Source organism: Leptonotus elevatus, chromosome 12, assembly GCF_054856555.1.
Source record: "Leptonotus elevatus isolate MCC_2025b chromosome 12, RoL_Lele_1.0, whole genome shotgun sequence".
Classification (NCBI taxonomy): Eukaryota; Metazoa; Chordata; class Actinopteri; order Syngnathiformes; family Syngnathidae; genus Leptonotus; species Leptonotus elevatus.
Genome location: NC_141250.1, coordinates 22,367,157 through 22,393,729, shown reverse-complemented (window position 1 = coordinate 22,393,729; position 26,573 = coordinate 22,367,157). Strand labels below are relative to the sequence as shown.

At 41.3% G+C, this 26,573-nt stretch overlaps 1 protein-coding gene across 5 annotated transcripts in view; it reads right to left on the bottom strand.

Annotated features, from left to right (window-relative positions):
- Positions 1-22,928, bottom strand: part of gulp1a (GULP PTB domain containing engulfment adaptor 1a) — a 43,781-nt gene extending 20,853 nt beyond the window's left edge. For 2 of the 5 annotated variants that reach the window (XM_086091912.1, XM_086091917.1), the window contains exon 1: positions 22,794-22,928. Coding sequence is in view for 3 of the 5 variants with exons in the window: in XM_086091911.1 (XP_085948037.1) it covers positions 22,794-22,872 (79 nt within the window). In the remaining 2 variants the exon portion in view is untranslated. The remainder of the gene's footprint in view (positions 1-22,793) is intronic. The other 3 variants (XM_086091911.1, XM_086091910.1, XM_086091916.1) reach the window with 3 other exon arrangements.
- Positions 22,929-26,573: the final 3,645 nt, after the last annotated feature.

The following is a 26,573-nucleotide window of genomic DNA, read 5'->3' as shown; positions in this document are numbered from 1 at the left end:
TTTTCAAATTCATGATTTCGCTTTGAAGATAATAGCTGAAAAGATTTACAAAGACGGTGAGCTATGTCGCATTCGATTGCGGTGAGATTGCATTAAACCGATTTTTACCATTTCGGTTTTGAAAAGTTTCAAAAGATTCATTATTAATGTCCTGAAATGAGTCAACTGGAACATTTGTGGGGGGCTGGAATTGAGACAGAAAGAGAATCTTTCGATTGTTAGCAGTGAAGCTAATAATATAACGTGGCAAATTCGTTCCACGGACGCCGATCCTTTCATACGCCGTTGCAAGCCAGCTGGGCACGTTTCGATTTCAGCACGTTTGCACGTGCAATTATTTGGACTTCTTGCTGGGCGTGTGCATTTGTTTGTGGGCGGAGAAGCCAATGGGGAAATATCCAAGAAGGTTTGGAGCCTGCACGTCATATGCGGGCCATCTTGTCTCAATAAGAAATACGTTAAACATCTTATGGATCTCACTCGGCTTCGTCTGTCCTTCCTTCCTTTTCTCGGTCTCTCCTTTGGTCTCTTGAGGCCTCCCTGATTTTATGTTTTTTGGATTTGTTGGGGTCTGGATGTTTCTTGGGCTGGGGAGGAGTTCTGGTGGGGGGTGTCTGGTCGGTGCTGGATTTCACCTTCCTTGGTTTTCTTTGGTCCTTCCTCGGGTCTCCTGACGGCGGTGTTCGGTTTAGGTGAACGGTATGAGATTTTTTCTAATAGGTTTTCTGGTGAGCTAACAAATACACGCACGCACGCACGCACATACACATACTCACCCACACACACACAAAACAAAACAAAACAAAAAAAATATATATATATATATATAAAAAAATAATAATAATAAATAAAAGAGCAATGATGATGACATTTCCGAATGAACAATAAATACTGAGCTCTTAAAAAAAAAAGAAAAAAAAAAAAAAAGGAAATACGAAATACGAGCAATCATTTCATCTCTCAAATGATAAGAAGTCATGAAAGAGAACAAAAGAGTGACTTTATGATGGCGGGTTTTATGCAGCTGAGATTCGGTGATTGGGGCACAAGGCGAGTCGTCAAATGGAATTTGGTTGTGGCTCGAGGCACGGGTCGGGACATTCGAAAGCGAAGAACATATGAAATTGTTAGCATTCTGAACGAAAGTAGCATGTGACAAGAACGTTAAGAGCTTCATCAAAAGCTCTGTCAGGAGTGTTTAGAAAAGACGCAGTCAACCGTCGGCGCGGGTGTATTTCGCGCCCGCGTTGGCCAAGTGCAGAGATCAAGACACATTTGCGTGGGAATCGAACAAGAAAGGGGTTCAAGGAGACACTTTCGGAATTTGTTCAAGTCACGTTTCTGAGCTCTTATTTATGGGTTGAAAAGACTTTTTTTTTGTCACTTAGCAGCTTCCGTAGTCTGCTGACGGCTCCTGTTCAAACTGCCGACATGTTGCAGCCATCTTATATTTCATATTGCACCGTTTGGGTTTACTCCCGTCAAAGTCACAGCCGACTATTTTGACTTCTCAATAACTGCGTCCGTCACCAAATTGTACGAGGAGGAGGAAAAAATAAGAAAAAAAAATACATTTGGAGGCGCTACGGCATTGAGTGACGTCCACCTTGTTACTGAAAGTTGAAATTAATCAGTAGCCAAAGTTATCCACAGGTAAGATCAATAGTTTTTTCTTTTTCTTTTGGTAGTTTCCACAAGATAATCAAAAGTGACCCGCCACGAAAATATCAGGAGGGCCTCAAGAATTTACGTTTCTTGCTAGCGTCACGCTACGCTCGGCTGATGTGAATCCCCCTTTTTTTTTCCTTTTTAAATTCATCTGTTATACAACGAACGGTACACGTCTCTTAGCAGCGGGAATCTGGAGGACGTAAAAAAAAGATCCTCTCTCTCTCATCAGCGGTCGAGCAAACACAACGGCGCCGCGTTTCGCAGCAACGCGCTCGGAGAAGAATCGTGTCCAAAATGAATTAGCTTTCAAAGTCACGGCTGTATCGGCGTCTCCCTTTTCCGAGAAGTCAGACGATGCCCTGTTTTACGATACAATGGTGTCGAGATTTTCTGTAGATTTAGGAGGCCTTTAAAATGCCTCCCCTGGGTTTTGCCATAGAAAATGTCAACATGGTAAATGCCAACTGTTTTTTTTTTATTTAATGGGAAATGGAAAAAAAATCATTCTCCTTTTTTATCCATTCACTATGAATGAACGTAAATTAAATGTATAAAATATGAAATAGCAGGGCGTGTAACCCTGAATAGGTACGAATATAAAATAAAAATATATGTAAAAAGATGTAAATGAAATGAATCTAGTAAATATGAATCCACAATGAAACACTGCAGTTTCAAAATCAACTCATCAAGTAGAAGTCAAAATTGTTGCTTTGGGTTGTGGACGCAGGAACAGAGACGCCGGGTTAGCTTAGTGCTAGCTAGCTAGCTAGCTGTTATGACACAATAAAAATGGATTTACTGTTGTATATTGTGAATGAGCCTAAAAGTTAAAGTAAGCTATTTCAAATTAAAAAGGAAAACCTTTCCGTAGGTTAACATCGATACAACTTCAAATAAGCGAAAGCGTGAGACTTTGTAAAGCACTTAGGACACGTATGGTGTCGATAAAGCGCTACGTAAGTGCACTCTATTTACCGTTAAGATCAAATTGGATTTTCTATTTATGTAGCTTTTTGCGGAAAAAAAACTCAATGAGTAGCCAACACGAGTTCATTTGGTAACTTGTTAAGAGGAACGCGACAGCAGATTTCGGGTGCGAGTCCAAGCTGTAGGAAATAGTGTTAAGTTATTAACATTGTTTTTCAGTTTCAATTGATATTTTAGCCGTTTTGGATTTAGTTATAAAATAGAATTGTATTATCTGTCTCACTCTCAGAAGGGCAACGGGTTTGTACATTTGCTATCTTTAAGGGAGTTTTTGTCTGGGGCCGGTCTCTGCCGGTCGGAAGAGGGGAGGCACGGGCTGATGTGTTGTTTTTCTCTAATCTGATTTGTATTCCTGGGAACTTGCTGGGGGAGGAGACTTTTCGTATTCACCGACTTTTCAATAAATAATGATGTGCCGGAGTGGACGAGACACAATCTGATGGAACACGGCTTCAGTGTCGTCAATTGTTGTCATCAGAAGCTTCTGTTATAATGATACCTTTGCAAAGGGACTTCTTCACCAGGATCTCACCATTCAGTTAATTGAACACGCAAAGAGTACAATACTTAATATTGTCTACTCTAACAATAGCCAGGTGGCTGCAACTCAGCCGATTGCTGATGCTAGCTGCAAGCTAGCTGGTGAAGCTGCGAGCTGGCATGAGGCAGGGTTGGCTGGAGGCTAAGTGGCCGATGGCTGCGAGGTTTGTAACCTCCCGCCCCCCCGTTGAGAGAAAATGAAACCTCGGTGAGAACAAACGTGTTTTCACAAGTTGCTTCGACACCTCTCGTCTAATCAATTCTCTTCCCTGTGGTCGGCCGCAAACCTGCTGTCACAACCGCATAACACAAAATGGAGGAAGGTCGATCAAAATGCACAAAACAGCCACACAAAAGCATGTTGGTGATTATATGTTGTTTAAAATTTATATATATATATTAGGGTGATACCTATGAAGGGGAACAAAAGACTCTTATGAAGCCTTTTTAACCCTCCGGTTATGTTCCGGCTCAAATGGACTCGTCTAGAATTAAAAACAAAAACAAAACAACATGCAGGTTTGAAATTCATTATACATTCTCCTTAAAGCTAAAAGGCTTCGAGGCAATTTGATTTCAATAAAATGCAGCACAGATGAAGAATCCAACGTGTAGCGATCGACTGTACGGCGAAGTCGGGGGAAAAAAGCAAGGCAGTGATGTGACATCATAAATCTGTGCTTGACGTCGTCCCCGTCAAAATGTGAGAAAGGAAGTGGCGAAGAGCGAGCGAGCGTGATCTACAGTTTGTAGCGCAAAAACTAATTGGCTTAAGTGTCAGCGCAGTTCAGAGTTCAGTCGTGCTGCATTCATTTTGAAAATGCAACTGCAACACATAAAATTCACCGCGTTGATTGTTTCGGATCTTTCTGCGGTCAGACATTCTTGTCACGGAATATCTCGTCATTGGGGGGGGGGGGGGTCTGACCTGACCTGACCTGACCTTTTCGTGACGCGCGCACGTGAACGTGCACTTGCGGTTTCAGACCGTAAAGCGCAAATGTGTTACAGCCAAAGACCAACTTTCACCTCCGAAGAGCAGAATTTTGAATTTGAATGACGAGCTTGTTGACTGCTTCCAAGACTAAATTCAGTGGCGAACCCGCCAGGAACGCGGGTCACTCGGTATCACTGCAGCGGATCGGCCGTTTTGCCTCATTCACTTGACTCAGCTAAAAATTGGACTTACAGATTGTCGTGTCTTTGTGAACAAAGTCGGATTTGTTTTTGGCGAGTCCGATTTGACATGATACATTTCCAGATTCGACTGAAAAACTTGAGTGGCAATGATTGATCTTCCCTGAAAACCTGCATCCATTTAATAAAAAAAAACATGTTAGGGCCGCTGGGTTTTCGGCAAAAATTTTCAGATGATCCTAAAATGCTTAAACTTGAACTTTGATCAGAGGCGTCAAATCCAGGTTCACATCATAAAAACCCTGCCACAGTTTAGCTTCTGCCACAAGTGGTCCGGGTGCGAGTTGAGTCGAGGCTAAAGTCAAACTGTGGCAGGGTTTTCACTTTCTGGACCTGATTTGACGCCTTTTCCTTCTGTAAACTTTTCAACGTCCAACCAATGTTTCACTTCTTTTTGCACCACTTTCTGTTCTCTTACAAGGAGTGGAAGGATTTTTGATTCATGAATGGAGTCATCCACTTGTTGCCTTTCAGTGATTCTTCCAGTATTTCTCATTCAAAGATCACCTCCGCTCATGCTGATTAATTGTGAGATTCTTCTCGGCCTCATGATGTCAAAATGACAAAAGTCAAAAAAGCTCGAGTGGATTTTGTGGAGAAGATTGAACAATAGAACATTCCGAAGTTTTTTTTTTTTTTTAGTTTTTTTTTTTAATTATTATTTTATTTTATATATTTTTTTTTTATTTTATATTTTTTTAATATTTTTTTTATTTTTTTTATTATTATTATTTATATTTATTATTATTATTTATTATTTATTATTTATTATTTATAAAAAAAAAAAAGAACATTCCGAAGTTTAGAAAAGGTCAAATTAAGTTGACCTGTCGGAGGTTATCGTGCATTTTGGGCTCATCCTGAAATGTTGCCTTTCTTGCCACCTTGATTGTGTCCACATTTGAAAAGGCTTGCTTGATTTGCACTCCAACTTTTCTTTTGCCCTCCGACAGAAGGAAAGTAACGCCGGCTGTCACAAAGTCCGAATTTACGCTTGCAATCGCCTTCCGATTCCCAGGCAATAAAAACGCGACTTCAATCATTGTGACAAACTCGTTAATTCTGACGAAGGATTTTGACGGCCCCCCATTTACGGCCTCGATCTACTTCGACATTTCACTTCACGCCCCAAGCCATATTTTTCACCGTCTCTGGCGGTTGTGAATAAACGGCGAATAATGAAGCGACGACGGGCTCCATTTTCAGGTTTGTTTGCGTTCACGTGAGCATAATGTCCCTAAAAAAAAAACGTCTCCCAGAAGATTGAAGCCCCGCGTGGCGGCGATGCATTTCCTGTCTTATTAGTCTGCGGTGGAAATGTTCTGTGTGGCAATCGGAAGCGGGTCCTCCGAGGTGTAAATGTCACTGACAGGCCGATCTGTCTTTCAATTTCAGGCGTCGCATACGAGCAAGAATAAAAAAAATATCCCGCCGCTCCCGTTTGCAGGGCGCCGACGCCAGATGATACGAGACGCGGAGGTTGTGTGGTCAAAAAAACGCCGGCAATCACGGCTGCTTGTCTTTTTCTTTCCCGCATTAACAAAGATGGAGTTATCGCACCCGTCATCTGATGCCTGAGGGGGAAAACAATAGCGCGCCTCCAAAGACAGATTTGCAGGGTGAACCGAGGCCGCCTTAACTGTTGATGCGGGGGTTTTCTTTATTACGCCTCGCTCATCGAAAAGGCTCTCGTGAGCGCCGCATCCGCTGCAGGGCGGCGGGAGACGAGAAAAAATCACTTAGCGTCCGGCCGACGGGAGACGAACGAGCGCTGCGGCGAGTCGACTTTCTCTCTTGCGATTGCATTAAAGCGAACGCAATCGATTGGCTTATGCGTCGCATCTAAATTAACGCCGTCAATTGACTTTGTCTGAATTATTCATCCCCGTCGGCTGATTTGAGATTTCAATATACGTGCAGACAAGACGCTTCGTTCGTAAGGTTTTTGGGACCACGGCAATATTGAAAATAGAAAGTTGTATTCGTTTTGGGGAGAAAAGGAGTTAAATGCCGTAGCGTGACGACGACGACGATATCATGGCGACGTTAATGTCGCAATATTGACGTTATCGTCACATCCCGAACCAACGCGCGTCTGTTCTTCTTCGTTTTTTTTGCGAGATCACGTGAAACGTCTGCCTCAAAGGACTCTCGGTCCACGGCGGGACAGAATCGAATGTGTTGACGTAACACGTCATGGGACCAAACCTGGTAAATGTCAGATTTTCTATTGGTGTGGAGTTTTTTTTTTACAATAGAAAATATTTGAAAAGACACACACAAAAAAATAAAAAATAAAAATAAAAAAAATAAAAAAATAAAAAAATAAAAGAGCAATGATGATGACATTTCCGAATGAACAATACTGAGCTCTTAAAGAAAAGAAAAAAAAGAAAAAAAAGAAAAAAAAGAAAAAAAAGAAAAAATATATATATTTGAAAAGAAGAAAAATAATAATAATAAATAAATAAATAAATAAAAAATATATATATATATATTGGAAGATTTGAAAACTCCTCAAGTGTGTACCAAGACTTAGCTACGGAGCGAATTAATAAAGATGACACCCGCGTCTATCAAGGCGGTCGTCACGGTGCCGCTGAGCGCCGCCTCCGTTGATCCGGCCTTTATTTATATTGGCTTATATTTGGCAGCGAGGATCTTTTGCGAGCTTTAAAGCGCCGGCCGGACTCGCCATCAGCCCACCTGAGAGCTGACTTCATGTCGATGCTTTGAAGTGAAAACATTTTGCAAAACCCGTTATGCGCTCTTTCTGGAAACACAAATCCCTGAGTCGCAACTGCTCTCCGGGCCGACTTGCGAGCGCTTCGCAAGCTCCGCGTGACAGAAAATATCATGAAAAATCAGCCCGTGTGTTAACTGGGTCAGGTGCGACTTCAAAGTTGCAGTCAGATGTTTTTTTTTTCCCTCCTCAACACACTCCGAAGAAGATAAAGTGAAGAAATCCCTGCATCTCCGTTCTGAGCAGTATTTTTATTTTTTGGTGTGTACGTCGTCGGCGAGATTGATGACAAGAAGGCATCGCGTTCGCACCTGAGCAGCGCCGCTCACCTTTCAAAGGCGGTTCATTGATCGCCGCGTTCATTACGAGACGTCAAGCCCGATCGTCTTGCTTATACTTAATGAGTCCATCAACTTCCCTCCCGAGAGCATTTTTTAATGAAACTATGAATCGCGTCATATTACGACTGGACATCTTTCAAGTCGCATTAGCTTCACGTCACGACTTGCGTGCGACCTCCGAGTGCGCCCGGTGATGCGCTCCGACCCCAAATGGCAACAAATGAAAGGGATTTTGCCAGAATTTCAAAAAGAAAAATTTGGTTTTCATTTTTAGATAATCATGTTTTTCTCCTGAATTGAAATAGCGTCAAACTCGGGTCTCCTGGTGTTCGGTTTAGGTGAACGGTATGAGATTTTTTCTAATAGGTTTTCTGGTGAGCTAACAAATACACGCACGCACGCACACACACACACACAAAAAAAAAAAAATATATATATATATATATATATATATATATATATATATATATATATATATATATTAAAAAAAAAAAAAAAAAAAGAGCAATGATGATGACATTTCCGAATGAACAATACTGAGCTCTTAAAAAAAAAAAAAATAATAATAATAATAATAATAATAAAAAATAGCGTCAAACTGTATTTTCTTCTTGAGAAACATGAGAGATTTGGGGCTATAAGATGAAGTGACGTCAGAACCGCGAGCGATGATGCCCGCTAAAACAGCACATTTGATTATGCCTGGTTTGTCAAAAGAAAAAGAAAAAAAGGGAACAAAGTGCAACTGTTTCAGAGTCATTTCCGCCGATTCAACTGTTTTTGAAAAGAAGTCCAACGGATGCTTTATGCGGCGCTCGCTTAGCGGCTAGCTTCGAGCGGGCGCCAAATTCTACAATGTCAGCATAATTAATTACATTTTTTTCGAGGTCCTTCATTTGAATATGAATATATTTAGTATGACGTGTTGATGTTGGTGGCAACAGTTTGAGATTGCTAAGCAAATTGCACTTTAGCTTCGTTTATTAAGTGTGAAATGATCCCAAACTTTGGACATTCTCCATCTTTAAAGCACTTGTGCTTGTTTTTTACGCGAGTCAGCAGTAACGGTCCATGTCGAAAAGTTATCGCCACAAAATGATGTGATATAGCGAATAATCCATAATAAAGTAGGGATAGACCGATTATCGGCGCTGACATTAGGCATTTTGTCGAATATCGGTATCGACCTTTTTTTTCACAATCTGGCAGCTGATAAAAAGTAAAGCTAAAACCATTTTAATCTCGGGGAACTAATTATTAAAATTTAAATTTAAAGAGATGCTGCTGACACTGGGAAACTTCTGAACCTTTTGTTTTTTCCACATAAATACAAAGATATGTGAATTTTTTTTATTTTAAGTATTTTTACATTTTGGGGGAAAAAAATGACTGTAGAGAACTAAAGTATTTACTTTTTTAAAAAAATTGTTTTTTACGTTTTTAAGACATACTGATAACCTTGGGAGTCCCTGAAATTTTTTTTAGTCTATTGTCTAAGACGAAAAATGAAAACATTTTGACATTTTGAAAAGTTTGAAAATGTGTTCAATAAGCAATAATTAATCTTGTATTTTTAAGAAATTTGACGGCAATATTTTTCCCCCCCTTTTTTTATTACTAAAAATGAATATCGGCTTCAAATATCGGTTATCGGCCTCCTTGACTACTAATAATCAGCATGGGTATCGGCCCTGAAAAAAACATATGGGTCTATCTCTACGATTTAAAAAAAAATCGGTTTTTGCACTGAACCTGCCAAATTTGTACCGTGTTGCATTAAATTTGAGTTAAATAATTAAATTCTGCATCCTGTCCTTGCTGCTGTGCTTTAAAATGCACAATCCGGTTCCACGTTTTGCCTGAATTGTGTGACTGACCCTGAAAACCTGCGAGGCATAAAAGTGATTGGTCTCTTCGGATGAGACATCGTCCAATTAACGTGTCCGACCCCACATCGTCCTCTCGCGGATCGACTGCCAGTTATTGAAGTACAACTGCACAATTTTGCATCACAAAACACCCCCGTCGAAAAAAAAAACGATTCTCTATTCTCTTCTGGATTCGCTTGCTGCAGCTTTTGTTCAATTTAATCTTGCAACTCATTATTTATGATGCACAACAAACCCGGCCATGTGAGATTGTAGTGCCGAGAAGCATTCCCGTGAGCGGCGGGCGGCGGTCGGCGTAGGGAGCCAACCTCCCGGGGGGGGGGAGTCCATATGGGGAATCAGGACGCAATAAACGGCAGAACTCGGCGTGAAGCGGAACAGGAGAGGCTAACGGAGGTTGGAGGTACGGGGACGGAAATAGACAGAAGCAAACAAACCATCAGGAGGAACAACCATGAACTGACTGAATGACAAGCAGTTGGATGCCTCGCCATCAACGGCATCAATTTCAGGAATTTGACCTTTTAACAACTTGTGTACGAATAGTTTTGGTCTCTGGAGTGCCCCGCCCACACATCTGCTTAGGAATTTAAACGACCGAGTAAAGAAAAGTCATCTGCGGCCATCGTTTAGATACAACATGAGCGCACGATGCTCATTTGTGGCCACAAAATGCTATTTTGATGCCGCAAAGTAGGCATAATGTGCGCACAAAATACTCGTTTGTATCGTTGCCGTCAACAATTTGGCACGTCTGGGTAAGCAAAATGAGCGCCCCTTTGCTAGAGACAGCAAAGTAGCTCCACCGCACAATTTCTAAAGAAGGTGTGCCCGATTTGTATTTTGTGTGTACATTATACCGCCTTTCGAGCAACAAATTAGCATTTTGTAAGCAAACATTAGCATGTTGTGTCCATATTGAGGCCGCAATTTATTGGTTAATATTTCCCCCATGTGATGTCCGGTGTTTTGTAGTTACAATTACGAAAATGTTTAGCTTTTGTACAAACAGGACCGCTACTATGTAAAAGCCCAAAGGTAAGCAGACCTGCAACATCAGCACATATTGCCATTACCGAGCCTCGGATAAGCAGCACATACTCAAATGCTGATGTGGGGGGGCGGAGTTTAATTGTGTTTGGCAAAGTGTCAACAGTGGATTTGCTCCATTCGTGTAATTTGGCAGCTTGGTGATGAAGTGCTGCCCCCACAAGTGAAAATATCTCGATTTGTCTTTTTTTTTTCCTGACTCTCTTTCTCTTTAGACTTTGGGCTGCTTAAGAACAAGTATGCGTTTGCCTGGGTGCAACGCCTGGTTGCCATGGTAACAAGAGCACATGTCGAATGTGGCGGGTGAGGACTGCGGCGACCCGCTTGAAACGGAGTGATTTCAAATTGAGTGGGGGAAAGAGCTCCTCGGATTCTTTCTTCTTTGTGGATTTTGTCAGAGATGTTTTTGTATGCACAGATTTCACCCTGGAAACCCGAACCCTCGTCATCGCAGAGAGAAGCGCCACATCAAATAAAACGTGTACCCTCGGTATCTGCGGCATCGAATGCGGCGTGACAGCACTAATGTGCCGTGAAGATCGGGTGGTTTTGAAAAACCTTGCGGCCATTTTAAACAATCTCACTTTTTTTTTTTTTTTTTTTTTTTTTAATCAAATGAAGATACATTTGAATTCCCTGCCATTTTTGTGCCGGCTGAGGTTTTGCATCGACTCCCAGGCTGCACATTTTGCTTTGCCTTGTTTGGTAGGCTGTTGGTCCGCAAGTCCTGCTTCTCTTCTCTGGCACTTCCAGTCATGTTACATGCTGTTTAAATACTTAAAATAAAAAAAATTCACATATCTTTGTATTTATGCGGACAAAAACAAAAGGTTCAGAGGTTTCCCAGGGTCAGCAGCATCTCTTTAAATTTCAATTTCAATAATTAGTTCCCCGAGATTAAAATGGTTTTAGCTTTTAGGTTTTCAGGGTCAGTCACACAATTCAGGCAAAACGTGGAACCGGATTGTGTATTTTAAAGCACAGCAGCAAGGACAGGATGCAGAATTTAATTATTTAACTCAAATTTAATGCAACACGGTACAAATTTGGCAGGTTCAGTGCAAAACAGATTTTTTTTAAATCGTAGAGATAGACCCATATGTTTTTTTCAGGGCCGATACCCATGCTGATTATTAGTAGTCAAGGAGGCCGATAACCGATATTTGAAGCCGATATTCATTTTTAGTAATAAGAAAAGGGGGAAAAAATATTGCCGTCAAATTTCTTAAAAATACAAGATGAATTATTGCTTATTGAACACATTTTCAAACTTTTCAAAATGTCAAAATGTTTTCGTTTTTCGTCTTAGACAATAGACTAAAAAAATGTTCAGGGACTCCCAAGGTTATCAGTATGTCTTAAAAACGTAAAAAACAATTTTTTTTAAAAAGTAAATACTTTAGTTCTCTACGGTCATTTTTTCCCCCAAAATGTAAAAATACTTAAAATAAAAAAAAATCACATATCTTTGTATTAATGCGGAAAAAACGTTTCAGAGGTTTCCCAGGGTCAGCAGCATCTCTTTAAATTTCAATTTCAATAATTCGTTCCTCGAGATTAAAATGGTTTTAGCTTTACTTTTTATCGGCTGCCAGATTTTGAAAAAAAAGGTCGATACCGATATTCGACAAAATGCCTAATGTCAGCGCCGATAATCGGTCTATCCCTACTTTATTATGGATTATTCGCTATATCACATCATTTTGTGGCGATAACTTTTCGACATGGACCGTTACTGCTGACTCGCGTAAAAACAAGCACAAGTGCTTTAAAGATGGAGAATGTCCAAAGTTTGGGATCATTTCACACTTAATAAAGGAAGCTAAAGTGCAATTTGCTTAGCAATCTCAAACTGTTGCCACCAACATCAACACGTCATACTAAATATATTCATATTCAAATGAAGGACCTCGAAAAAAATGTAATTAATTATGCTGACATTGTAGAATTTGGCGCCTGCTCGAAGCTAGCCGCTAAGCGCATAAAGCATCCGTTGGACTTCTTTTCAAAAACAGTTGAATCGGCGGAAATGACTCTGAAACAGATAGATTGTTCAATCGGGAGTCGCGAAACAGACGATCTCACGTAAACACGCCAACGAACGACAGCAGCCTGACATTCATTTCCCGACCTATGAAACATTTCCGTGCGCAAACATGTGATGAACGAGAACCGTCGAGTCGCCACATCACATCATGATAAGCAACTGCTTTATTTCCGTCCTGTTGCCAAACTGACAGTTGAGCGCGCACACTGCATGCGCACTGTTGCGACGACAAGGCCGTCCTTCATGGAACGTGTACAAAAGAATCTTTAGGAGTGAAAAGAAAAGAATGGCGCGCTCGCGCCCGCGCTCGCGCTCGCGCTCTTCTTCTCTAGGCAACCGCCGCGTGTCGCCAGCGCAACGTCACATGACCCAGCCCGGCTGACCTCCGGTATGCGCCTATCTGCCTCCAAATAAAGAGACGGTCGATCGAGAAGGACGCGACTGCTTGTGTTGTCGCGATCGCACGTTTTTTTTTTTTTGCTCTTGATCCTTTTGCAAAACTGTGAAAACACAATTTCTAAAAAGGGAGAGAGTTTGCGCTGACCTGTGACGGTGTTGTAATACTTTTGGATTTTTCATTGTTGTTAGTTTTTAGAGCAGATTTGTTAGTTTTTATTAGATTATTTTTTCTTTTCTTTTTGCAAAAATGCTTTATTTTAGTTAAGTATTATTAGTTTTAGTTTTAGTATTAGTTTTATCTTTTTTAACATGGAGTATTTTTTTATTAATTTTTTTGTGAACAATTTAATAAAGAAAACAATTCTCAAACAACTGTTTAAGCTTCCTTCTTTTGTATGTATGTAATAACGAAATACATTTTGAAATTAACCGTGAACATTTATGTATAAAATTAAGCAAAACAGACAAAAACGAAGGTCATTTTCGCTATAGTTGAACTTACTTTTAGTTTGCTTTATGAATGTAAGATTTAGTTTCAGGTACTTTTTATTTGATTTGATGAACAAAAATGTTTTTCCCATTTTAGCTATTTTGTTAATTTTGGTTGAACAATAATAATCTTGCCTTCTACCACAGAAAATCACCTTTTTAGTAATGCTGTGAGGCTTTGCAAATTTGCCTCCCTCATTTCTGTGACCGCGGGTTCCGACTGGCTTCGGTGAACAGGAGGACTTCGTCAAAGTACGAGTCCTTGACTTCACCAAATATTGCTCCTTCAAACCAAAATGTTAGACTTCCTGTTCAGTTTAGAAAAAAACACTCGGGTCAACGTCTTTTCTTTTTTTTTTTGTAGGCAGAAAAAAAAGGCTTTTTAAAATTGTCCGGGATTTGGTTACTCATTTCTCTTTAAGCTCTGCAAAGTTCCCGAGTCCGCTCAGTCATTGTGCATGGCAGAAATTGGCCCGTTAATACATGACCCATCACAGACGGGCCGACGGGCCAACGGGCCAACGGACCGGTCAGCTGTGTCAATCATTACGCTTAAAAGCAGCCGCGGCTTTCACGCCCGCTAAGTCAAGGATTTTCCTTCGGGGGGCCAAAAGTCGATTAAAAAAGAATGATCACGCTTATTTGGCCAAAGGCATTTTCGTCAAGTAGGCCACGGCGAAGCTTATCAGAAGGACTGAATTGAAAACGGTTTGAGCAGCTGACGACTTGCTTTTATGTGGACACTAAAAGAAATGCTTATTGTTTGATTGAGCGGAAAAGTAGGCCTATTAAGATTTTTAAGCCGTAAAGCATTTGTTGGTTGGCCTCATTGAATATCTTCTTCTTTTTTTTTTTTTTGCATACGTTGGAGGTCGTTAATACAGAAGGGTTTGATGCAATGTGCTGCCTCAGTCTTGTAAGAACGCAAATGGACTCCCCACAAGACCGCAGTTACGATTGACTGACTTATTATTATTATTTTTTTTTTCTTCTTCTTTTTTAAGAGCTCAGTATTGTTCATTCGGAAATGTCATCATCATTGCTCTTTTATTTATTTATTTTTTTTTTTTTATTTATTTTTTTTTTTTGTGTGTGTGTGTGTGGGTGAGTATGTGTATGTGCGTGCGTGCGTGTGTGCGTGCGTGCGTGCGTGCGTGTATTTGTTAGCTCACCAGAAAACCTATTAGAAAAAAATCTCATACCGTTCACCTAAACCGAACACCAGGAGACCCGAGGAAGGACCAAAGAAAACCAAGGAAGGTGAAATCCAGCACCGCCCAGACACCCCCCACCAGAACTCCTCCCCAGCCCAAGAAACATCAATGCTTATTGTTTGATTGAGCGGAAAAGTAGGCCTATTAAGATTTTTAAGCCGTAAAGCATTTGTTGGTTGGCCTCATTGAATATCTTCTTCTTTTTTTTTTTGCATAGGTCGGAGGTCGTTAATACACAAGGGTTTGATGCAATGTGCTGCCTCAGTCTTGTAAGAACGCAAATGGACCCCCCTACAAGCCCCCCAGTTACGATTGACTGACTTGATGACAAACATTGTAACGTCCCTCACTTGTCGCTCAAGTCAATATTCAAATAGTATTTCATGTTTCAACCGCAAACCAGAAATGATGATGATTGAACTTCTGGGCCAGAACCCGCTGCTTTGAAATGTCAGTCCAGTCACAACGTGAACAAAAGCAGCCCGCGCCGAATGTCATTGAAAAGAACGAGAAGGACGGACCTCATCGCAGCTTTTGCACTTCGGGTGCATGTACGGGACCCGGGCCAAAACAATCTTGGCGAGGGGGCTCTCCTTCTCTGTCACGCTCGTGACAGACAAATAGCCTCGCGAGTAACCAAGTGAGCCAAACACATTTTCAGACTCCCCCGAGGCTCATTTTGATGAAGTGGAGGTCAGGATCCTTCCACTCCACTTCTGCAATCAGCTCAAACTAACTATGGGGCAGTCAAAAAAACTGCTGAAAATGACTTTTGCTTCATATGGACCCTTGTGTAAAAAAAAAGAAAAATCCAAAAAATCGAATGTGTTCTTTCTTTGAGTTGAAAAAGTAGCTATGAATCGCATGTCGCTACTAAAGGGGCAGCTCATGTAAACACTTTGTTTTAAGACGCTGACGTCTGTGATGTGCGTTGGCCCTTTTGGCCCTTTTAAGTGCGTACGTAGGACTTTGCTACAAAAATAACAAATGAGAAAAAGAGCCAGGCCGAATTCCACAAGAATAAGAACAGTTTGGTGAGCTAACAAATACACGCACGCACGCACGCACGCACATACACATTCTCACCCACACACACACACACACAAAAAAAATAAATAAATAAATAAATAAATAAAAGAGCAATGATGATGACATTTCCGAATGAACAATACTGAGCTCTTTAAAAAAAGAAAAAAAAAGAAAAAAGAAAAAAAAAAAAGAATAAGAACAGTTGGCTTCAGGATGACAAACTCAGGCCCGTGTCAGGCTCGAGGGAAAATAACATCACATGAAACAAGCCAAATGCGAGAATAACTGTCAACACCCCCCCAAAAAAATTTGACAATAATATATTCTACGCAGCCCCACTAGTCTAAATATGACATTCTGATTAATATTGTGTTAGTGGAATATAAGATAAGCCGTTTTTTATCCATCTCAGGGGCGGCCATTTTGCCACTTGTTATTGTCTGGAGATAACAACAATGTTGCTGAGGTCTCGGGTAACATCCAATCACAGCGCAGCTTCACAAAACAGGTTGAGCTGTGATTGGTTGTTGCCTGAGCAAGTGGCAAAATGGCCGCCCCCTGAGATGGATAAAAAACGGCTGGATTTTGCTTCATAGTCCACAAATGTAATATTAATAAGAAAGTCATGTTTAGACTATAGGTCACATATAAGTTATTATTGTCAAGACACTTTTTAAGGTTGACTTCCGCTTGAAATGAACTTTTGGTAAATAAAAATGGATCAATCGTGCAAGCAGCTCCTCCTCTTTTCTCCTCTCGCTCGCCCGATGACATATGATATCTTCAAATTCAACCGAATTGGCACCCAATGCTACAAGGTTCACACGATCATCACGCAGTTCTTAACAAAACTTTCTAGAGTCTTTCCAAGTGAATTGTTGGACTTCCACTCAACAATTATGCAGCACCTGGAAAGATCTATTATCTCCTGGCATTTGAAAATAGGTTTCACGATGATAAACATCACCGGGTTTTTTTTTCTTCTTACCTCTAATTATGTGTGGAAAGTGGAAAACAAAATGCATTGTGATAAATTGGCAAGTATTTTCTTTTCTTTCCTTTTTTTTTTTCCCTTGTGCTAATTTCTAACCAAATTGGATTTTCCTTAGCACAAAACTAGCTTACAAAGATTCTGATATAAATTTAAAAAAAAATAATAATAATAAAAATTAAAAAAAAAAGCTCACTTTGCGTTGGGTCTGACCGGCAATCGAAGCATGAGGCTAGCAGGACTACATTTCCCATGATTCTTAGACATGGCAGCAGGAAGTAGTTATAGTTTTGGTATGACGAAAACATCCCTGCTAGCGATTAGCTGCAGATGAGAACGTATTTGTTAGTGTGGAAAAAAAAAAGTAGGAAGGGAATTTAACAGTGAAATTAGTGCGGGTTTCCATCGACCCGTTTTTTTTTTCGAAGTTTCAAGAAATGCGAAAGTAAAACTGAATTGAAACGCTAGGAATTTGCTAAAAAAGTTTTTACGTGGATTTTGAAGCGTATGGAAAAAGGAAAAAGCGAATTTTGGCAATGGAAAAACAGTTTTTGCGAATAAACGCTGGCAAGACCGGATGCACGTCGCACGTTTTGAACGAACGTTACGTCCCACGTACGTTTGTAGTCACAAAACAATGTCGTACGATAAAGTAAGGTACGTTTGGGGAGACGACGAAACAGAAATATTTTGGGAGTTAATTAAAGAAGCGAATATTAATGCTACATAAATAGAAATAGAAACGCTACGGTTTATTAAGAAGTACAAAAGCAAACTCATACGGCGTCATCGCACGGCGCAGTCGCTTCCTGTTCTTCTTCTTATTATTATTATTTTTTATTTTATTTTATTTGTTTTTATTAAGAGCTCAGTATTGTTCATTCGGAAATGTCATCATCATTGCTCTTTATTTTATTTTATTATTATTTTTTTTTTTATTATATTTTTTTTGTGTGTGTGGGTGAGAATGTGTATGTGCGTGCGTGCGTGTGCGTGCGTGCGTGCGTGCGTGCGTGCGTGCGTGCGTGCGTGCGTGCGTGCGTGCGTGCGTGCGTGCGTGCGTGTATTTGTTAGCTCACCAAAAAACCCTATTAGAAAAAAATATCATACCTTCTTCTTATTATTTAAATTACTGGTGGATCACATCTCTACGGTGTATAGCGCCACCTACAGCGGCAGAGTCCCCTTAACAGGCATAAGTTGCATGTCTGGTTTGCGCATTTTCAGTAAATTCGCTTAAATAATTTGGATGGAAACCTGACTTATGACAAGTGTGTGATTGACATGCACATACCCAAACAATTGGCTAAAAAAAAAAAAAAACATGAAAAAGCCGCTGGGACTTGGGACACAAAGTTCAAAACGGGATGTCTGGTCCCCCTCGTCTAATCTGCTCAAAAACTTCAGTAACTATAACTTCTGTCATTCATATCAGAGAGTGAATCAAATAAAAATGACATTTCGAGGTGATTATGAACTTGGCACTAAAGTACCCGTCGTCACATGACAAAAAAATTCAGCGTTGTCTTTCGTTTGTGTGGGGGAAAAAAAGCCTGTTTTGTTGGATGGACTCGGCAGGCAAAGTGATTAGCATCCGTCGCTGTCTGCTCCTCCCAGACTGCAGGGGCGACCGTGACGGATGAATTGAAATGGCAACGCAAGGCAGCAAAAGCAGGCTGAGAGGCCGCACGTCGAACCCAGTCCACCAAAACGCATCGAACCGTCTTTTTAAAGGTCAGCGGAAAGAGAGGAAAATGTATTTTGGGGAAAGGTCTTACTCGCCAATGTGAGCGTGTTAGCATTAAACTGCCCGTGCTGGTAACAAAAACAACAAAAAAAAAAAAAAAAACTGATCACCAAACAGGTAACAACCTCAAAATCACTCGAGGCAAAACTATGATTGAGACTCTCGTGTTTTAGTGGCGCAAAAACCAGCTCCATTTGAAAATATCATCTCCTGTTTGGCCGTGTGAAATTCCCGAGCCAACAAAGTCATTAAAGCTGCGACGTGCACGCTTCAAATGGCGACATTTCAAGCCATTAAAAGGCCGAGCGTACGCTTGCAAGCATCAATCCAAACGATTCCCAACAGTTCGTCGCGCGCGGTCATCTGCAGTCTCAAGATGACGAGATTGTCTCCTTTTTGAACGACTAATAAAGTCAAAAGAGTCATCAAAAGCAGTCTGTTCGCACCCGCCACGGGGGACGCCTCGAGTGCGCGGGGGAACGTGTTGGGCAAGGTTGAAACAAGTGATTTACTTTGAAGAGAGCTTGCAAAGATGTCGGCACAAAAATACTCACCTGAATCTCTGATCGTCTTGTAAAAACGTTACACTAAACCTGCATGACGAACGTCTTTTGTGGGTCGAGCAAGAGGACGTCCAAACAGAAATACGATATAGATAGATATAGATTTTTTCTAATAGGTTTTCTGGTGAGCTAACAAATACACGCACGCACGCACACACACACACAAAAAAAAAAATATATATATATATATATATATATATATATGTATATATATATATATATATGTATATATATATATATATATTAAAAAAAATAAAAATAAAAAATATAAAAAAAAGAGCAATGATGATGACATTTCCGAATGAACAATACTGAGCTCTTAAGAAAAAAAGAAAAAATGAAAAAAAAAAATACGATATAGAAAAAGGCTGACTTTTGTGGGACTCAAATATTGGCTAGCATGAGCGGGTTTTTGAAGATGGATCATTCCGGGCCAAGATTCAAATGAAAGAAGAACTTTTGCCTTTCCACAAATATGTAATCGGGTTTCTGCAGCTATCAGCAAATGTTAGGATTTTTAATAAAAAAAACTTAAAACTACACGCAGTCGCACGCATATACACATATTGTAGTGTACGTACACATACGGTTTTATATTAGAACTTTTAATCGTAATTAATCACAAATTAATTGCATGTTTAAGCTGTTCTAAATGTACAGTCAAATATATTTTTCAAGTTTTTCATACTCTTGTCAATGTTGAATCATATATTTGTACATTTTCTGCACTGCCAATTTGAAATCATCTCAATCTCAAGGGATAGACATTTTGATATATATAGTTTTTTAAATATGATTAAATATTAATCCCAAAAAAAGTAATTGACAGATGAATCAACTATCATTTGAAATGTATCCATCGAATCCATGTGATCGGTGCTGGAATCGCAGGGTAAAGTGCGCCGTTGTTGACTCAAAGCGGCAGACATGTTTTCCGTCCTGCCAAAATGGCCGCCAACGTCCGGATCTCTATGGACGACGTGATTTCTAATGGTCACATGGGTTTTGAAAAGCCTTTCAACATTCAGGAGACGCTCTGTCGATTGAAGGCGTTAGGCCGAAAGCCAACCTGACGCAAAGCTGAGCCCACAAACGACAAAAGTCAAAGGTCACTCCTGTTAGGAAGTGCAAATAATGGGGCTGCTACCATTTCCAGAGATTTGAGTTTCGGATCAACTCGCTACACAAAAGGAGGTCAACGTAATCAGCAGCTTTGTTAAATACACAGAAAAGCCACGAGCCGGCCCAAATCAGCGAAGGCGTTTACGCATGCAAATGTCCGCCACAACGTCAGCGGCCGAGCAAGCAGCCCAAACGCCGATTTCCGCTGGCTCGCTTTTGTTGCTTTTCTCAGCACTTCCGCCTGACAATTGATTGCGTAAGCCAGCAACATTGCGATGACAAGTTAAGGATTTGCCCGGCAGCTCACAAATATTCATTATCTCCACTTAGGCCAGACTTGGGTGGGCGTTCAACTTATTAGACGCGTTTGTGTTTTGACGTAAATCACGATTAGACCGAGGCGGCGGCGCGGGCGGCAATCAGCCGCCCTCTAATCTTGCCGTTTTCATTTTCCACAAGTAACAGATGCAAAGTCTTTGCCGATTGAAAGCGCTTTCATGTCGCTCGCCGCGCGCGTGCTGTCGGCTTCACTGAGCTGACATCAAACCGCTTAAGATGGAACGCGGAAGCCGCTGCCCCCGAGCTGCTTCGGGTGACAGCGAAGAAACGGCGAACGCCGGCTCCTTCCGACGATGTTATCAGTCAGCGTGTGATCTTGTTGATGGATGAAGCCTTTGCAGAAACTCGAGAAAAGAAGCCGGCAACAGAAAACATCAACACTTATCTGACTTAAGGAATCCGTGGAGATGTCAGCAGGATAAATCGGGCTACGGCTGCATTAACACCGGCAAGCTGAAAATCGCTAAAACACAAAGTGTTCTGGTCCGATGAAAGCTCAGGCTAACTTTTTGGCCATCGGTCCGAATGGCATGTTGGCGCACAGCAGCAAAAGAACGACATGCTAACGTTAGCAGAATCATGCTTCAATGTTCAACAGTTCGAAGTAGCAGAGTTAGCACAAAACCTTTAGGCCTCGGGGAGCAAAAAAGAAAATGGCCGAAAAAGCCTACTAGAACAGCTGATATTTATTTTTGGCTTCGTGTTTCGAAATGGTGGCAGGTGTGTTTTTAAAATGGGTTTGAATGCGACTGATTCATTATGAAAACAGCCCACATCCCCAATTAGAGGACGGTGTGCACATTTTTGCAACCACATCTCAGTTTATTTTTACTTCCCTTTTCATTTTTTTTTTTTTTTAATTGAGTTGTACAGAAATTCTTCATCCTGAAAAAAAATGACATTTCAACATGGGGTGTGCAGACTTTTTATATGCACTGTCCACCAGCCTGCGACACAAACACACCCACAAATAAACATCTAAAAAACACAAACCACCAGCTGCCAATCGAAACGAGGGCTGTCACTATCGAATCTTTTTCAAATCGATTATCCTACCAATTATTTTGAGTTAACGAATAATTGTAACCCGCCCCCGCTATTTTTTTTCATAAATGTAGCCATTTCTATTTATCTCTTTATTTATATGCACAAAACAAAATGTGCCTATGCTAAACGGAAGGCAAACCCGATTAGCATTAGCGCGCTAGCGATGACCATTGAAGATAAACAAACGGTAACCGCCATTTAGTTCACACAAACATCATATCAATATGAGTTGAATTGAGTGGATACAACTTACAAACAGTCATAAATAAAAGCATAGAGCCATAATTGTTATAAAAATGTGTACGCTGAGTCTATCATGAAATAATAAAAATGGAGTCATGCCGAGATGGTCAAGTTCAGCAAATGCAGCCATATTGGATATGGCACTTGAAATTTAGGTGTACATTTTTTTTTAAATAAACATTTCCGTTGTCGCTTTCCTCGTCAAACAACTGCAACAGACGAATGGCATTTGCATTCATTGCAATGGTCAAAGATGATTTGAGATAGGAATGTTTTGAGCTACGAGCGAAGAGGCGAAACAAATGCGGCTCGTTTCTCAAGTCGCTGTACTGTAAAGCAATAGATTTGAATCCAGAAAACCCTCAGCTGTGAGGCAGACGTGCTCGAACCGCGTCAACAGCAACCCTTATTTCAGATTATGTTGGCGCAGGTCAGCATATGAATGCTATACTTATGCTATGCTATCCTATAATACCCCCCCACCCCCCCCCTCCCCCTCCCCGCGCTTGGGGTCTCTGGGGCTCTATTGTCCGTGTGTGCGCGTGAGCGTGAATGATTGTTTGTCTCTTTGCCCTGCGATTGGCTGGCGACCGATCCAGGGTTTGCCCACTGCCTTCACCAAAGGTCAGCTGGGATATGCTCCATTTTAGGATCAGCGCGAATGGAGAAAAAGGGGGGAAGGGAGGGGGGGGGGGGGGTTGCTAGGTTGAAAATGACAGCAATGCTCCATGCACGATGCACGCGCAAGCAGATCTGCCGTTTTTGTTTTGTTTTTCGACCGCACAGACTCCACTCGTTTAGCAGATTATGCAAAAAAGAAAAAACAAAAAAGAAAACGCGCGCGCGCACACACACGCACACAATCAGAGAGAGTGAGAGTAACTCATTCAACTCAAATACAATCACGAAGCCATCATGACAATGTACTTAAAGACAACAACAACAACAAAAGCAGCTCCTCCACCTTTGCCGGACTTGCGCAACAAACTTTCCCCCCCCGTTACGCCAAGGCGGTCCCCGCTTGAGCTTTTCTTTTCGGCAGCAAACGTGCACGGCAAACTGCGCGCGACGGCAGCAACTTTTTCATCTTTTTGCCACAAGACGCTCTGGAAGTGAACCCGCGGCTCGTCTTGTTTACTTACGGACGGCGTCCGATCGACTCTCCCAGCGGCAGCGGTCAAAACCCAGCGAGCCTCTCCGGTCCGGTCTCGCCGGCCACATCCAACCAACAGTGTCACTACTCACTCTCCTCCTCCTCCTCCTCCTCCTCCTCCTCCTCCTCCTCTTCCTCTTCCTCTTCTTTCTCCTCCCTCTTCCTCCTCCTCCTCTCACGGGTCGTGACGTCACCGGGCGCTCGCGCAGCCTCCAGCGGCGGAGCAACTTGAATAATACATGGACGCGCATGCGTGCGTGCGTGCGTGCGTGCGTGCGTGCGTGCGTGCGTGCGTGCGTGGACACACCAACCTGCTGCTTTGGTTCGCAATATCTTTGCTAGCAACTTTCTTCAATTTGTGACTCTGAGCATTGCGATTGCTTATTTCCCACCACAGGTGGCGCTACAGCGGAGTGGGATCTCTGTAGCTTCAGTTTGTGCTGGTCAAGCACCTTTTCCTTTTGTGCTGGAGCATTTGCGCTATTTACTGGAAACAATCCAATTTGTGTTTGTGAACAACAAAACACAAATCAGTGTTTTGTGCTCACATAAAAAAAAAAAAAAAGTGGGTTCGGAATCCTACCCTGATGTACACCTTTGAAAATAAAAGATGAAATAATGATCATATCTCATATTCGTTTTTCTTACAACTATCACCAGATTTTATTTTTAATTCCAATTTCCCAACGCAGATGATTTGAGCCGCGGGCAGCTAAAACGACCAAATCTGCTCGCGAAAGCTTCCCAGTGCATCTCAAAGTGCCAACATGGTTCGAGCCGTCCTTTTCAGACGTGCAGGGAAGCAGCATGAGCACAGCCGAGTCTCTGCTGTGCGCGCTTCACCGCCAACAAAAGCCGAGCTTGAGCGGAATTAACCCATTTTCCACATGAAAGCGAAAGCAACTGCACGGGAGCCCAGAAAAAGAAGACATGCAATAACACCCGCTTCAAACAAGGAACTTACGAGCCCGATACCGCCCCAATGCCTTTGCACGCCGCCGAGTTAACCTCCAGGTCAACCAAAGGCGTAATGGACGACCAATAGGACGGCGCACTCACAAATAAATCAGCAGCGAAACTGAAAAAGTGAGTTAACCGCTCATGGTGCGAGTATTTGCACAAGCGTATCTCTTAAAACAGTTCAACAATTTCAGTTCAGGTTCCACAATTTCACCCACAATTTGATCTCAAGTGGACCCGACTGTCATTCTTGGTGGCCTAATACGCTATAAATGACAGCAATTCCAATGTGTTTTTTTGGTGCATATGCTGTACCTTTAAATACGCATAAATACATATTTAAATACGTTCAAACGTATTTGCAAGTACGTTCTAACGTGCATGTGCAAGTCTTTTTTTTTTTTACATTTGGCCTACCAATATACTCAAAAATTAAGGAAGTAACCATTGTTTATTTGTGATATTTATGTATTTATTTGTTTATTTTCATAATTTTTCATTATTTATTATTATGTCGACAGTGCGTGATTTTCATTCCGCATTTTTCCCCATTTTAAGTTTTTTAGCAGTTAGCCTACAAATACTTTCGAATGTACTTTAAAAAAATGTATTTAAATACGTATTTGCAAATATGTTTAAACAAACATACAGTATTTGCCCGTCAAAAATGTTGACTCCATATTGGCAGTTCCACACGTCTGTAGGCTACATATAAATACAATTTGATAAATATGTTAGTTTATTATTATCTACCCGCTTATTATCTGATATAAACGATTGCAATCTCAACAGTATTATTATGATTCTTTTTTTTCTTTTCTTTGACACGTGTGCAATTGACAGAACAAAGTGGTTGGAGATATCAGATGTAATGTTGATTAAAAAAAAAAAACTTTTTTAGCTCTACAAATCATTTTTACATTTGCATACATTTCCACATCCATCTAAAAGATCTTAACAGCCTCAACGGACTCATCGCAGTATAAAAACTGAAGTGAAACAGAAAGCAGTTGTTGAGCCAGCAAGTTATAAAGTGACATTTTGCAATTTTGAGTGTCTTGAACTATATGGACACGATGTATTCATTTTGGCAGAAGTGTTTTTGTTCTTCACAGTGCAAAGGTGGCCCGGTATTTGATATGAAGTCGGCTTACTTTGCTCGTGAAACTTGTGAAACAAATGCATCGATACCGCGCAGAGCTGTCAACTTCAGAGTGACATTTAAGTGGTTGCCAGTGCGCCCTCCAGTGGTCAAAATGAGTAATTATTTTTAAAAGAAAAATAGCCATGAATGCGTTCTTAAAAGCACTTTGCTCCGCTTCAATTTGCAACTCAGTGCTGACTGCTTGTACTCTATTTAATGATTGTATTCAGAGAGCAAGATCATCATTTCAAATATCCGTGGGCATGCGGGCCGGGTCTTCTTCTCTGTAGGAAGCTGGCAGATTGTCAAGTTGGCTTTCTCTGGCTTTCTCTTTGCCAAAGCTGCATTGTTATCATGATGACCCCGATGCTGTCACCACCCTGGCCACCTTTTCAAAGAATTCTGATGACGTTGCACTTTTCAGTGTGTTGTTGACTCGGCTCGTGCGCTACCCTCCCAAAAATATTGGGACAGTGAGGCCAATCCCTTTCTTTTGTCCTGGAAGTTAGATGCCTTTTGATTTTGAGTCAACCTATTTTTCATGTGAGCAAAAGTTTTTTTAAAGTATGGTGCTTGTTGTCACATGGATATGTTGTCACACGTCTCTTTCATTTTGGGGTTAGTTGTCACGTGACATAACAAAGAATGGACCAAAGAAAAATGCAACCCTGGCAAATTAGTTAAGTAGGGGGGACTGGAGCTTGTTGTCATCGGGGTAAGTTGTCACACGTCTCTTTCAATTTGGGGTTAGTTGTCACGTGACATAGCAAAGTATAGCTCAGTGGCATAGTGGTAGTGTTTGCCCTAAGACTGGGAGATTGTGGGTTCAATCCCTGGCCGGGTCATACCAAAGAGGGGTTAGATCACCAAATGATTCCCGAGCGCGGCCCTTGGTGCAGCTCACCGCTCCCTCAGGGGATGGGTCAAATGCGGAGAAGGAATTTCACCCCACTTAGGTGGGTATGACAATCAGTGGTACCTTAACTTAAATTAATGGACCAATGAAAAATGCATACTGGTTCAGTAGGGGGGGCTGGGGTTTGTTGTCACATGGGTAAATTGTCACACGCCTTTCATTTAGGGGTTAGTCATCACGTGACATAGCAAAAAAAATCAATGAAAAATGCATCCTGGCAAATTGGTTAAGTAGAGGGGGCCGGGGCTTGTTGTCACATGGGTAAGTTGTCACACTGTAATTATCGTCTCCACCAGAAGGCACATCTAAAAAATAAATAGTTGTTTTCTTCCTTTACATGGCAGGGTTTGTGTCCTGAAAGCAATATTTCCCAACCATAGTTGCTGACAATAATGTGCGCTGGAGTAGACAATTTATGACAATACAAAAAGAGGTCATTCAACCATGCAGTTGCGTAAGCTGCCAGCTGGAAAACAGAACTTCCATCTCGGGTCACTCATGAATCCAGATTCTCTTATTTTAATACCAGAGAGGGATGTCGTGTTGACTGTGATTAAAAAAAAAAAAACATGTCAAAACTGTCAATCTGGAGGTTTCATCCCCAAACGAGTCATCGAGGCGTCAGCGTTTCACGCGACAGCTTGTTTTATGGAGACGACTCACTCCAAAATGTATTTTCTATTTCATACGCCGCAAAAGCATAAATGAGGGAATGGAGGGAGGGTGATGTTGTTGCTCGAGTGGTGTTT